The following is a 14,670-nucleotide window of genomic DNA, read 5'->3' as shown; positions in this document are numbered from 1 at the left end:
TGTTCGATCTTCTTATTTTTTTAGTTATGAGGACCTCTTTTTCCTTCTTTGTGTTGGAAGACTAAACTCCGATAGTAATTAACGAAACAAATCAAACTATGATCGAGCGATGTTAAGATCCAATGCCATGTATTATCTTCATAAAACTTGCCAAGCAGATATGTATTGTGTGAGTACTCTCTCGCAGGAAAATATAAACATGCATCGAATGGTGTAACAATGGAGTGGCATTTATTGGGCACCATTCAGGTGGTGTGATTTTTGTCATAAGCAGTAGTTACTGCCAAGGGAATCAACTTTTGACAGGAAAAATCAAATTTCAAACAAGAAATGAGGCAAACTGGTTTTTCCTGAAGAATTTGTGGCAGCGGAAAGCGTATACCATTTCTAGGTAACAGTTTCGTGAAGACGCCGGTAAAGAGAAGGAGGGTTGGAAAAGCTGTGTTCTCTGTTCCTGCTCTCCTTTCTCTGACAGAAACCAGTGGATCGGGATCCTATGAAATATCGAAAGTATCGGCCGCGAGGCTGTGGTAGATAGGAGCCGAAGGGCCCATGCAGCTAGGTGTACGTCCCTGTCGTCGCTTTACCTGTATTTGTCAATAAAATTGTTATGATCTGAAGATAAAACACGGTGTCGTAAATAAAATGAGAAAAACCAGCAGGCATTATAAATACTCGAAAACAACAATCCATCGTCTTGTTTCAAAAGATCTTTGTCTGGTGTTTTGCCATAGGGCTCATCACACCAACAGGAGGTATGACGGGTCTCGAAACATGCCACTGGAGTACGATCTCCCAGATTCCTAAATCTTGCTCCATCCATTTCAGGATCTGAATTGAGATCTTAAAACAGAAATATATTTTTTAATGATGTATTTATTTTTTCCTATTTAATCTAGAAAATTGATTGATAATTTTATTTTTTTTATTTAGTTTAGTAACCCTTATAATAATTCTATAATTATTTATTATTTATTTTCAAAATAAATATATTACCGGTATAAATAGGATTGTTTGCTTGTATTTCAATATCTAATTTGAAGAAGAAGAAAAAATATTATGTAACAAAATTGTAAATCAGTATTTTTGTGAGATAAACTTACGTGCAGTAGAATTCTGTGTTGTTTATGTTTGTTATTTTTTTTTATTGTTTATATTTGTATCAATTAAACTGGCTTAACAGATTAATTTGACAAACTCAAAACTTGAAATCTAATCCAAGATGAGTTTTAATTTGAATGGATTTGATTATTAATCTAATCAAATCTGTATGACTCAACCAATTAAGTCACATAACTGATAAACTTAATAAAGTTAAGTGAAGTAATTTTTTCTAAACAAGATTTAAATAAAAATAATAAATTTAAATTGATTGATGAATTGAATTTTAACCCAGCGATCTATTTTCAAGTTAGATCCGATCTGACAACAATACGATTAAGGTAACATTAAAAGGAAAAAGATGTTTAGGGGTAGCCTAGAAAAGGGAATGCACTGACATAGGAGTAAATTACTGTGATATTACCTGCTACATCTAAAAGATCTGGGTTGTCAACTCATCCTTTTTTTTTTTTCTTTGCATTTCCTTTTTTTTTTCTTTTTAGTAGACTTCATTAGCCAGATTGAAAATTTGATCAGTTAAGCTACAAAACCCGAGTCTATTAAATATATTATTGTTTCAATATTAATATTAAAAAAAAAGTCATTTTAATAAATCAAACTATATTTTTTTCAAGTTATTTAAATTATTTTTGAATTTTTTAAATTAAATAAATTATATCAAAACAATTCTCTCATAATCTAATTTAAAACTCATATTATATAAAGAGGTCTAGTCAAGAAATTCTAGATTAACTTATTCTAGATTAACTTATTGACATAAGTTAATAATTATATCAAATAGTTTAGCTTGATTTTTTTTTTATTTTCAATTTTTTTTACTTGTACTGTAGTGCAGCGTAATAAACTAGTTACAAAGGAGACCTTATATGGTAGCGTGATTAAGAAAAATGTAAATTAGGAGAAATCTATATGGATAGTTTATATATTACACCATTTATCAATCATATCTTTTAATAAAGGAAAAGTAATTAATTATATCTTTGGTTTGTTCTTGTTCTCAAATATACCTTTTTATAAAATTAATTTTATTAAAATTGACGATCATTTGCGTTACATGAAATAATTTTAATTATAATTGATAAAAGTATCGATTTAAGCAAACAAAATAAAATAAAAAATATTAGTGTGGTGATTTGAACTTAAAATTATCAAATATATCATACATGAAATTTATTTTATTTTATAATTTAAAAAGGTATTTTTTATCGGTTTAAATGAACATTTTCATTTATTTATATAGAATTATCACGTGATATAGATGTGACTAACATATTAACTCGCTCTTCACAGCGGGTCAATATCATTGAGTCTGACAGTAAAGCTAGACCCAATAGCATTGGGTCTGATGGCCAAGAAGTCCAAAAGTTGTTGGGTGTGGCTGGGCAGGCTGACCCAATGCTATTGGGTTCGGCTGTCCAGCAGGACCCAACACTTCTTTCCTTCTCTTTTATCACCAACACCCTTTGAAAGTCGCCTTACAATCATTCCTCTAGCAAAATCTCACCTGACTCTCAAACTTTCCTCACCAAAGGGTAAGAAATTGAATTGCATACTTGTGTCTTGGGATAGAACCAAAGTAGTGGTGCTCATCTAAAGATTCTTAATAGGTATAATCAAAGGTTGGAGCATCAGGCATTTCATCGAGTAAGCAGTTGGCTACCAGAGCCCCTAGGGTGAAGAAGGAGACATCGAACATAACAGAAATGTCTCAAAGAGATTGGGGGAGACCACTCTCTTTTTAGCTTAGACTACGGACACCGATTCCTAGTGCTATAACAGAAATTGCACTTAACGCGTAAATGAAAGCCCTCACAACACTGTAACTCGCTAACTTCATAAAGGATGAAGCAAGACCCAACGCTATTGGGTCTTGCTGGTAGCAGGACCTAACATTTCTTTCCTTCTCTTTTATCACCAGCACCCTTTGAAAGTCACCTTACAATAGCTTTGGGTTTGGCTTCACAGTGTTATCTACAATGCAATAAGTCTATGTCCACAATACATGCACAATATTTTTTCCATACCTTTTAAAGTATAGTATAATTATTAACTTTTATAAAATTAGTTGATAAAAGAGTACGGATATGAACAAACTAAATTTTTTGTTTATATAGAATGACATGATTAATAAATAGTGTAATATACAAGGGTATATTAATATATTCACCTTTAAGTCCCGTCTCTTTACTGAAAATTAGTTTGTTTTTTTAATGCAAATTTATAGAAAGTAAATAATTTTTCGATGTTTGACAATGCTATAAAAATGAGTTAAAAAATATTTTTTAGTATTTGGTTATACCATGAAAAATAAATTAGAAAATAATTTATTAATGTTTTAATCTTTTTTTTCTAGTTTATTAAAAGAATGAAAACCAAATTAACATATGAAAAAGTCAAAAGAGGATGAAAAAAAATCAATTTCATAAATTATTTCAATTAAAATAAATATCAATTAGAAGAATGGACACCAAAGCTGACATATTAAAAAGTTGAAAGATGATGAAATTAAAAAAAATTAATATCATAAACTATTTCAAACAAAATAAATAGCAATCAAAAGAATATTAACCGAATATGATTGATAAAAAAAATCTTAATTAAAAAAAATAAAAGAAAAACAAATAACAATAAAAAAAATGATGACTAAAATTGATATAAAAATAAAATTATATCAAATTCTAATGAATAAAATAAAAAAATAAAATATATAAAAAATAAAAAATCGATGATCAAATTTAATATATTTAAATAAAAATATTGTTTTACACGCGTAAACAAATCATGTTATTAAGAAAAATTGTGGTTTAGCATGGTAATAGAAAGGAATCCAAATAAAGATTAAGAATTTGTGTGAAGTTTTACACGTGTAAATAAATCCCTCCTCATCAGTATTCATTACAATTTAAAGTTTAATGTTCATTAACTTTTGTTTTATCATATTGTTTACTGTGTAAGAGGTCCTAGGTGGGTACATGAAGGGTCCTTGGCTTCTGTAAGGACTCGACGCAGGAGACAACATAGGCAGTGATGAATTTATGGAAGATTTTTGAACTGCCTGTGTGGTTTAAAAATTTTTTTATTTAAAAATACATTAAAATTATTTTTAAAATAAACATATCAAAACGATCTAAAAATATATATAAAATAATGTTTTATAAAAAAAATTAAAATTTTAAAAAACATGATTTCAATCATGTTTCCAAATACTTCTTTTACTTGTATTAGATAACAATGTCTGAGAAGTCGGTTGGCATTGCTTGTCAAATTCAGGTAAGGTGTGGGTTGCCAATTTCTTATATTTCTGAAGAACACATTCAATTTAATCTTAGCTTTGGTTTGACTCATGTAGAGCAATTTGTTTTTAGTTTTTTCTCCTTGAAAATCATGTTATTTCTCATTTTTTGTGCGGTGATTTATTTTTTCTTTGCCTGTGAAGCGTTTTTCATTAACTAAATATGAAAAAAAAAAAAAACGTACGGAAGCGTGAGCCTTAATATTTTAAGCATTATAATAAGTGAAAAACACATGAATGCCGCGTCTAGCACGTAACTCCAATATCTAATAATTATACTATTTTGTCTGCGTATATTATTATTATTATTATACACATGCAGTGCGGTGCCACGTCAGCAGTGATGGCAGATGGGGGGAGCTGTGTACTATCACAATTCACAGCACGCTCCTTTGTACTGCATTTCACCTCCTCTGACTATAATATATTATTTACCCACCAATCATACAGAGTTGACATGGAATTTAATATTACTATGCGGGTAGTGTTTGTCGTGATGGTTCACCTGTTTTTTCCAAGTGTGTTCTAAACTATTATTCTCATTAAAAAATATATTAAATTAATATTTTAAAATATTTTAAAATGTTCATATTAAAAATAAAAAATTTATTTTAAAAAATATTTTATACTACATTACCGAACATGTACATACAAAGTCAAGTAACTGAACTCAAAGAGTTATTAATAATATCTTTGAGGTGAGAGATGGGTGGGTAATAAAATTGACTGGCTGCTTGCATGTTGAGATAGATGGCAAGTCAAAGCTTTAATGTAAAAATGTGATCCACATGAGGGTAATGTGATATATTGTGATTATTTTTTAAAATTTAATTTCAATATTAGAATATCAAAATTATTTAAAAACATAAAAAATATATTTTAAAAAGCATGGAATGACTGCAAATACTACTTTTAAATGTTCTTTTTGTTGTTATGTTGTGAATAAGGATGATAATAATTGATAAATTAGAATTATTTAAATTCACAGAAACTATTAGAACTACCCCCAGCAATGTCTTGATGATGTAAATTAGAATTATTTAAATTAAAAAGCATGGAATGTCTTGATGCAAGTAGTCACGTTTAAATTTAGTGACTTAGAACTCTATCATCCTCTTGGACAAACGAATCTTGAATTTTACTTTGTTTTTTTGGTATTATTAAATCATATAAAATCAAGCTTGGATTTGACTCGTTATGAACTCATTGATTGAATGCATGGGTTCATAAACAGTCTTGAAAAGCTCGCAATCTTAAAGATAAGATGATGCTTGACGGAATGAGTAGCTTAGAATTCCAGCCATGGCTACTACCTAATCATTTTATGTTTAAGACAATCAATAAAATTAATCATCATTTCAATCATGTACTCATATACTGCCACCATCTAATCTCTATCCCAGCAATTAACAATTTTAAATTAATTTTGCAAGAGAGATTTGGAAATATATAAAAATAATATATATTTTTTATTTTTTAAAATTTATTTTTAATATTAATACAATAAAAACAAATCAAGTTTCTTAAAAAGCGCTACCCAACAATCACTAGACTTAACTCAATTGCCGAGTTAACCTATATCTATCTCAAAACAATATTTTTTTATTAATAAAAAATAAAAATGATGTTTTGAAAAAAATATCCTAGAGTTGGCTCATTTGAATCTCACATGGTTTGACCATATCAATAAAAATTTAACCGAGTTAATTGCAGGTCAACTGTAAATTAAAAAAATATTTAACAAAATTATGGGTCTATACATTGAGTCATTTTTATCTGACTCAATATAAACCTAGTTTGGACTAGGCTTTAAATTAACAGGTTATTAAGTTAGTCTATCAGGTTAGGCTAAATTTAACTTGTTTGATAGTATGATTTAAGTCGTTTTGAACATGCTTATTAAATTAATTTTGGTGCGAAAAAGATGTTATTTTAATATTTTTTAAATGAAAATTAATTTTAAAAAATATAATATACTATATTAACAAACACTTACGTGGACCCATTTGTTTACAAAAAGCACTGTGACACACCTGTAAACAAACACAACCTAATACGCGACTCATCAAGTAAACAAACATAGCCCTAACAACGTGGCCACTCTCCCCTACTCAACTTCAAAAGCGTAATAACTTCATTCTTCTAAGGGCAAATACGTAATCCAAAAATTACCGTAGGAATCGACAAAGCGTACTCGCTCTTCGTGTACTACACAATTAAGTACAGCTTTCTTCCTTTCATACTTCCTCCCCTCCCCTCCAAAGTCCAAACTGGCACGCCCCCAATTCTCTAACTCCTCCTCTTTTCTCTCTCTCTAGAACTCGCTCCTTTTTTCTCTATCAAAAACTCACTGAGTCAGAAATCATGATGCACATGACTTTCTATTGGGGCCGGGAGGTGACGATCCTGGTTAACTCATGGCACACAAAGACATGGCTCGGTTACTCTCTCTCTCTACTCGCTTGTCTCCTCGCTTCCATCTTCTACCAGTACCTGGAGAACCTCCGCATGCGACTCAAACTCATCTCCTCCGGATCTGTGAAAGCGAAACCATCACCATCGGCTACGATCGCTGAGCCGCTGCTTCAAACGATGGGTGGTGGAGGAAAAGTGAGGTGGTCTGCCGCGAGAGTGGGAGGAGCTGTGCTTTTTGGGATAAATTCAGGGATTGGGTATCTGTTGATGTTAGTCGTCATGTCGTTTAACGGAGGGGTGTTTTTGGCTGTTGTCTTGGGGTTGGCAATTGGGTATTTGTTATTTAGAAGTGAAGATGAGAATTCGATGCTTCTTGATAATCCCTGTGCTTGTGCTTAGACAAGAAAAAAAATTGCTGTATATTTTGTTAAAAAAGAAGAAGAAAGTTTCTACTCTTGATTGCAGTAATGTTGTGAGCGTTCTTTTTTCTATTTTCAGCTGTCTTTTTTTGGGTGATTTAAGGATTTTAATTTCAATTGAAGATGTTAGGTAAAAGGAAGTGTTGTAGGACCAGTTAAATCCAGAATTGTCTTCTTGTTTTTCTGGATTGTAAAACAGGTTTCTGTTTGCAATGATTACAGTCATCTCAAAATCCTGAAAAATCCGTAATTCTTGATCGACTATTAATCGCGTGTTTGTGATCTTGATCGTGATGGAGAATTCTTTAAAAGTATTTTTTTGAGATTATATTTTAATTTCTTATATCAATACATTAGAATTACTAAGAAATATTAAAAAGTAATTCAAATGATAAAAAAAATACATTAAAAAAAGATAAACAATTAATTAATTTTTTTGTTTAAATCTAAGAATCTATTAGCTAAAGCGGTGTACCGTTCTGCAAACAACACGAATAAAAAGAGACGTAATCTGGGTTGAGAATATATTTTAATAATTTTATAGAAAATTAAAATAAATTATAAAATTTAATTTTTAATTAAAATAATATTAAAAAATAAAATTAATAAAAAAATTTAAATTAAAAAATAATACTTAATAAAACTCTAGTTAATATGGAATAATTTGTCAAACTCGTGATCTAGATTAACTTGTTAAACTTGTGATCTGAATTATAAAACTGTAATAATTTTATAAAAAATAAATTATAAAATTTAATTTTTAATATAAAAATATAATATTAAAATTAAATCTAAAAAAAATAAAATAAAGTTAGCTTCATTAAAATCATTGATGAAAAAAATCTTAGTTTCAATTTGTTGTTCAGTATAACATTAATGGTCAGCTACAAAAAGGGATGGGGGAAATAGTTTTATTTGCTCTGTGTGTGATAATTTTTTATTGGGTTTGATTTTTATTAAAAAAATAAATAAATCAATTTATTTTTAAAAAATTAAAATTAGTTCAAATCGACTAATTTCGGTTCAGTTCGGTTCGGTTTTTAGGATAAAAACCGGTTCAAACCTGTTGGCTCGGTTTTGGCTCTGTTTTTTCTGATTTGGCTCGGTTTTTTTTTCAGTTTGGATTCAATTTGGTTTTTTCAGTTTTAGACTTATAAAACTGAAACCGAACCAAACCGGCTGATTTTTTTAAAATTTTAATTAATTTAATCAGATTTTTTTCACAGTTCAGTTTTTTTAATTATTTTTTTTCTAATTTTCTTGATTTTTTCCTCGCCCCCTGCTCTCCATCTCTAGAAATAATAACAAACTCAATTACATCATAATGGCACCAAGGCGACTTCGAAGGAGAAATTCATCAGCCCTGAATGTTCTTATACAATTAAACAATATTATGACCGAGCATGGCATCTGACTCATGACGCTAAAAACACTATCATCTTTTTAACTTATCCGAAAAACACCCAGGTAGTCTTTTGCTCTGTCCTAGTTGCTGACCTAATTGATGAAGCTTGCATCTGATGGTTCCATTGGAACTACCATTTATAGCCAATGATTCAACAAGGAATTCTTACCAACTACTCAACTAGGGGGGGGGAAAAAGAAGAAGATTGCTTACCAACCCATTAAAAAAGTTTCAAGGCCGGCTTACCCCCCATGAACCACAGAGTCAGCTTTTCTTCTAGGTTTCGGTCCATTTTATCATTCGGGGGGGGGGGGGGGGGGGGGCTGCTTGTTTGAGATACTTTCAATTAGAGCAGGTGAGTGGTTGTTGAAATTGAGATATTCCCATGCCGAAATAATCAGATTGCTAATTTTATTTGGTTCTAACAGTACTGGAATTCTGTGCTTGATTATGATAGATGTTTGGTGCTTGTCTATCTCAATGTAATAAATAACGAGAAGATATGATTCATGAGTGGATGTGTCCTTACGATTTACGTTAAGTGCCTGTCTATTCTTGAGTTCTAGAATTCAAATGCTTGGTAACAGAATTCGTTGAATATGCAAGGAGAAAGAGAGATTCAACCTCTCATGCAGAAGCGAGGAAAGGAAAGAAAATGGCATTTGCATGCTGTCAATGAATGCCCTTGTTCATCATCCCAGTACCAGAGCAGTGCTACTCCTCTGCTAGATACTTTATTCAACAGTAAAAGAAGATTTTCACCAAACTAAGTAAAGCGCCCTGGCTTGTATTTTACAATCATACATTCCTTCTCAACAATCCAAACTCTTACAGGATCATGAAAGTATTTTAGCTACAACTTTGAGCAATATTTCTTGCATCCCTTCTGTTGTGATTACACTACATGTATCGGACTATACGAACCTATTCATGAACTAAACAATAAATCTCAACGGAGAAAAAAATATATATACTTTTTTAAATAGGTTTCTTTTATCTAGACCTCTTTTCTATTAGGGGAGTTTAAACCATTTCCATAATTCTCATAAAGGACAGGATCCGAATAAGATACTGGAGAAAAAGGCAGTTTGATCCTATGTCTCCAACCACAACGTTGATGGTGCCTGTGATTGTGGCATCCATTTTCATTAGTTGCATCCTTTTCTCCTTCACTTTTCACTCCTGCTTCTCTGCTTAAAGACTCGCTGCTTCCATTTTCAGTTGGCACTATGTACACGAATGGTTGAATAAATGTTTCATCAAAACCCTGAAGAGACTCCAAAACCTCAACCACGTAACTCATCATGGGCCTAGGTTTTGGATGATGACTCAGGCATTTATAAGCTAATGCAGCAGCCTTTTGAGCTCCCTTGGTGGAGTATTGCCCTTCAAGTCTTGGGTCCATGATCCTGTCAAGTTTGCTGGCGTCCTTCAACAGTGGCCTTGCCCATTCCACAAGGCTTTGCTCTCGACCAGGGCGGGTGTTATCCAAAGAACGTTTACCTGTAAGCAACTCCAACAGAACTACGCCAAAGCTGTACACATCACTCATGGTTGTCAAGTGGCCTGGAATCAGGATATCAAATTGGGTTAGGTTTCTCGACTTCCGAATGGAATAGTAACCACCTGATAATAACATTTCTAAAATAGGTGCTGCCAGCTTCTATTCGGTGAAGTGTCGCTGGTAGTAGAATTTATGTGAACTAAAAACTAAAAAAAGCTTAATACATAGGCTTCCAAAACAGAGAATTAAAGAAATTCAAATAGGGAAGGATGGAACAAAGTTTCAGTAACATCAATTACCAGTCATGATATACTCAGGCGCAGCATAACCTTGTGTGCCCATTACACGTGTTGTCACATGTGTCTCTTCTCCTTCAGGACCATCCTTTGCAAGTCCGAAGTCTGAGAGTTTAGCAGTGTAATCCTGCAAGGAGAGCATTAGGGAGAAATAGTCTTTAGGATCAATTTAACATGAATATTTATCTTGTTGCAAGCCAGCAATTTGATGGGAAATAAAGCTCAAAAGAGGGGGATTACCGAGTCCAACAAGATATTTGAAGATTTAAAATCCCGGTATATCACTGGTTTGTCTGATTCATGGAGAAAAGCTAGGCCCTTGGCTGCTCCCAGAGCAATTTTCATCCTGGTCGACCACGGTAATGCAGCGGAATATCCTGCATATTAACCAAAAAGAAGAAAGAAGAAATTACTAACAGCAATGTCAAATTAAGTGTCACCTAATTTTGTTGAGCGGAAATCAACAGAACACAATTTTCCTAAGCAGTGACTGATTCTAAATTTGTTCAACTCTGCTTCATTTTATACAGGTGACAGAAATTTCTACAAATCTGATCAATGTTTGGCTGCAATCTTGATTTATGATGAAAAAAAAGGAGGAGGCCAAGCAACATACTTCTGAAGAGTTGATTCTCTAAGCTGCCTCTTGGCATATACTCGTATACTAGGAGTCTCTGGTCCTCCTCGCAGCAATATCCAATCAGCTTGACTAGATGAGAATGTCTCAGTTGTCCAAGAAAGATTATTTCTGCCTGCAAGAAAAACACCATAATGTTTTAGATGAGAGCTGAGTATAATCAATAGCCGGTGCCAAGACTTTGAAGCGGTACTCTGAAATGGTAAATTGTCTCAAAATTATTCTAAACAAAAACCTCTCTTATAACTTGAATGCATAAAACTAACCATCCACTCCTTGTGTCCTTGCAAGCCATCCAAGTCCAGTGACTTCACAGCTACAGGCTGGGCATCCAATCCTGGCCTAAGCTTATCATCCACAAACCCCTTATAGACCGGCCCAAACCCGCCTTCACCAAGAAGATTACTTCGCGAGAAATTATGTGTTATAACTCTTAGCTCTGAAAATGTAAATATGTGCAGTTTTGAGCCTGTGAAAGAATTTGAGATATCTTCTATGCAGAATGGTAAACTGGGATCGCTCACATCTGAGAGAGAGAGCCTCTGAAAAGAACCTTGTTTGGAGATCCGATTTGTGGATTCTGGCAAGGGGCTGCTACAACAACTCAAGATGATGGATTTTAGTGTAACCTTCTTCATGGTCATCTTGTATCGACAATATGGATCAATCAGGCCTCGGATAGTCTTTTACAGAATAAAAAATATGAAGAAATGATTGGTCCTGAACATAGGAAACCTGAAATTTTACGCACTAAATGAAAAGAGCAGGAGAAAAGATGAGATGGATATGGAGTTTTCTGATGTGAAAAATCTTTATTGAGGGCTGGCCTTATATTTTGTTCACTCACCTACTACTCTCAAAATAGATGGAACTATAGCCTTGTGTATTCTGTGATTATTGCAACTATAATTTATACCTCTTTCATGATTTGATGATTAAAATATCAAGTCTTGTCTTCAAGTTAGTTAGAGAGAGAGACATGACCTGGCTGCCTCTTGACTTTGTACAACATCAATAGAAAAAGAGAAAACAAACAACTGCCCTTTCCAAGCTCCTTTTCTTCCATGGTCGATGCATCCATGTATTTGAATCTTCCCTTCCCACAGCCCTCGATGGTGCAAGGTCCACATCCATCCCCTGGCTGGCAGCTTAAATATAAATAATTAAGAAAATATGCGCAGGCATAGATCCTGTTTCCTTAACAAAATGTTGAAGCTGCAAACTGATCCAAGTAAACAAATTTTACATTAATTATTCTAGCCACCGGCGCAAGACCGGACTACGAAGAGGTGTCATGTTTTGAGGAATTCCATATGAGAAACAATAAATAACGGGATGCCATATAATATCTGATTTCTAATTCTATGTTTCTGGATAGACAAGGATTTTCATGCCAAAGACTTCTGGTTAAGGTATTAAGATGTCAGGATCAGACGATACCAACCAGACAAGTTCTGGTTTTTTAAAAGAGTTTCTACGACGACCTCTTGTAGTAGTGACCTGCAAGTTAAAGGGAAAGCTTCTAGAAAGAATTGACCCCATGACTATGCTGAAATGAAATCCTTGTTTGCGTAAATCCAAATATTTAACAACAAGCTCTTCTGGGAACATTCATGCAACCTTTTATGCGGTGATGGCAATGGAACCAATCCTGTCCACAAAAGAAATGGCGCTACAGTTATCATACCCCAAGCCCTAATCATTGTTGAACCATCACTACTTTGTGTGCATTAATGCCTGCCTGGTGATGTGAGTCGAGATGTAAGTCAAGCAAGTGGCATTAAAGGGACCTTATGGTATAGGCCATCGAATTATGAGGCTCAAGAGGTCAAAGAAAAAGGGTGAACAAATCAACCTACCCACAACCACTCCAGTCTCTCAGGGGAATTTTACCAAACACCATGCATTTATAACTTAATACCTTGGAAAAAGCATGGTTTATGTATTGCACGATACTATTTTTTACAGTTGTATTATTGTGATCTGATTTTCAATTGACTATTAACCACATGGTAAAACCATGAAATATGGTCATTAGTAAAGGGGTGGAAAGGTTCAATTATATGCAGATAAATTATATACAGAGGAGTCTCCCTACTAGCCAAACCTTTAATGCTAACTGATGGGTACATGTATGTTACTGATATGTTTGTTTAAAGGTATATGGTTAAAAGGGTTAAAGGTAAGGTAATAACTTAATGTATCTAAGCTTTGATAAGATGACTAGCCCTCATGATATTAGCCTGGTATTTCTTTCAAGCTTAATATTCTTGAGTTTAACTACAGCTCAAAGACATATAAGTCTAACAAGATATTCGACTCAATTGCCTTGGATTCAGTTACATACTGAATTCAAATGAATATGAGTCTGACAAGAAGACAAATTTAAATGTCTTGGGTTCAATTATGCGTTAAGTCTAAATATATAGGTCTGACAAAGTGCTAGACCCATCACCCTTGAATTTAGAATCATTCCGAACTCAATACATATAGAGATAATAATATTTCTAGGTCTCATGTTGGGTCTAGTGGATTTGTTTGTTTATTCCCATATTTTTTTATTATAAAATATTAAAAGTCAAGAATGATTATTTTTTTATATCTCTAGGTGTATAAAAGTCTCCAAATGGTTTATCATATTAATTTTGATCAACATTAATTTTGTATAAGGGATATCTATCTTTCATTAATTTGGTGTGAGGGATATTTATTTCTTATTAATGTTATTAAGAAGAAAATATACTTTAACCTCTTATATAAGGGATATTTATCCCCTATTAATATTATCAAAAGGAAAAGATATTTCAACCTCTTCATTCAAGCAACATGACAAAGTTCAGAAGTTATTTATACCATTAATTTAAACTATTTAGGTAGAGGATTCATACATTTTCTATTCTCTATTTATAATCTTACTTTGCATAACATTTATCATACATAACTAAGAACAAACACTTTTATTTTTAAGAATAATTTCTTATATAAAATCACTAACTTTATCGTTAAAAAATCTTTAAATCTCATAAAAAATAATTATTTTACTTGAGTATTCTATCACCAATCATTATCTTCTTGAACTTTAGAAAATAGAACATCAACATCAACGTGTAATTATTCTCTATTTAAACACTTAAATAATTTTTATTCTTGAACATATTAAATTTTAAAACATCATTACTAAAGATTTTTTATTCTGCATACACAGTAATGTCAAGATTAGCACAAGAATATAATAAAAAGCAATGCAACCAATAAATCTATGGAATGCAAGAACAAACGAAAGGATTCCCTCCCCCATGGTCCAACTCCAAAGCTGGCATCACTTTGGCAGAAGCTGGTAGCCACCTGATTCTAGGCAGGAAGACATGGCAAGTCTAAAAACACTAACTATGCCATCTATTTACATGGGTTATTGCCAAGTGTCAATTACAGATTGAAAAGGGGGTAACTTGTCTTCAAGCTGATGAAGTTGCATGCCTGTTCTTTATCCTCCTTCACTCCGCAACAAACGGAGTAATTTTTATATAGGTTGATCTGAAAAATAATTGGAGCATTAACAAGCTGTATCTGATTTGACTCT

General features: G+C 32.6%; 2 protein-coding genes across 2 annotated transcripts; one reads left to right on the top strand and one right to left on the bottom strand.

The window, feature by feature from the left end:
* Nucleotides 1-6,646: 6,646 nt before the first annotated feature.
* Nucleotides 6,647-7,297, top strand: LOC133688226 (copper transporter 5.1-like). The gene has a single exon (XM_062107643.1). It carries the CDS (start codon nucleotides 6,779-6,781, stop codon nucleotides 7,226-7,228), a length of 450 nt encoding a protein of 149 aa, XP_061963627.1. The 5' UTR covers nucleotides 6,647-6,778; the 3' UTR covers nucleotides 7,229-7,297.
* A 2,111-nt stretch (nucleotides 7,298-9,408) lies between these two features.
* Nucleotides 9,409-13,127, bottom strand: LOC133688802 (probable serine/threonine-protein kinase PBL12). Its single transcript, XM_062108416.1, has 5 exons — nucleotides 11,357-13,127; nucleotides 11,070-11,205; nucleotides 10,694-10,830; nucleotides 10,457-10,580; nucleotides 9,409-10,219 (listed from the first exon to the last, which is right to left on the bottom strand). The coding sequence occupies exons 1-5, from the start codon at nucleotides 11,732-11,734 to the stop codon at nucleotides 9,651-9,653; spliced, it is 1,344 nt and encodes a 447-aa protein (XP_061964400.1). The 5' UTR covers nucleotides 11,735-13,127; the 3' UTR covers nucleotides 9,409-9,650.
* Between the last annotated feature and the right edge of the window lie 1,543 nt (nucleotides 13,128-14,670).

The sequence above is a fragment of the Populus nigra genome, chromosome 3 (assembly GCF_951802175.1).
Source record: "Populus nigra chromosome 3, ddPopNigr1.1, whole genome shotgun sequence".
NCBI lineage: Eukaryota > Viridiplantae > Streptophyta > Magnoliopsida > Malpighiales > Salicaceae > Populus > Populus nigra.
The sequence above is the reverse complement of the archived record's forward strand: the minus strand, read 5'-3'. Positions and strand labels throughout refer to the sequence as shown.

Coding starts and splice junctions, on each gene's coding strand:
- LOC133688802 (XM_062108416.1), bottom strand. CDS start 11,734: ATGACCATGAAGAAGGTTACACTAAAATCCATCATCTTGAGTTGTTGT. Junction 10,581..10,693: donor CAAATATCTTGTTGGACTCG/GTAATCCCCCTC, acceptor CTCTCCTTGCAG/GATTACACTGCTAAACTCTC. Junction 10,220..10,456: donor GCCTGAGTATATCATGACTG/GTAATTGATGTT, acceptor TCCTGATTCCAG/GCCACTTGACAACCATGAGT.
- LOC133688226 (XM_062107643.1), top strand. CDS start 6,779: ATGATGCACATGACTTTCTATTGGGGCCGGGAGGTGACGATCCTGGTT.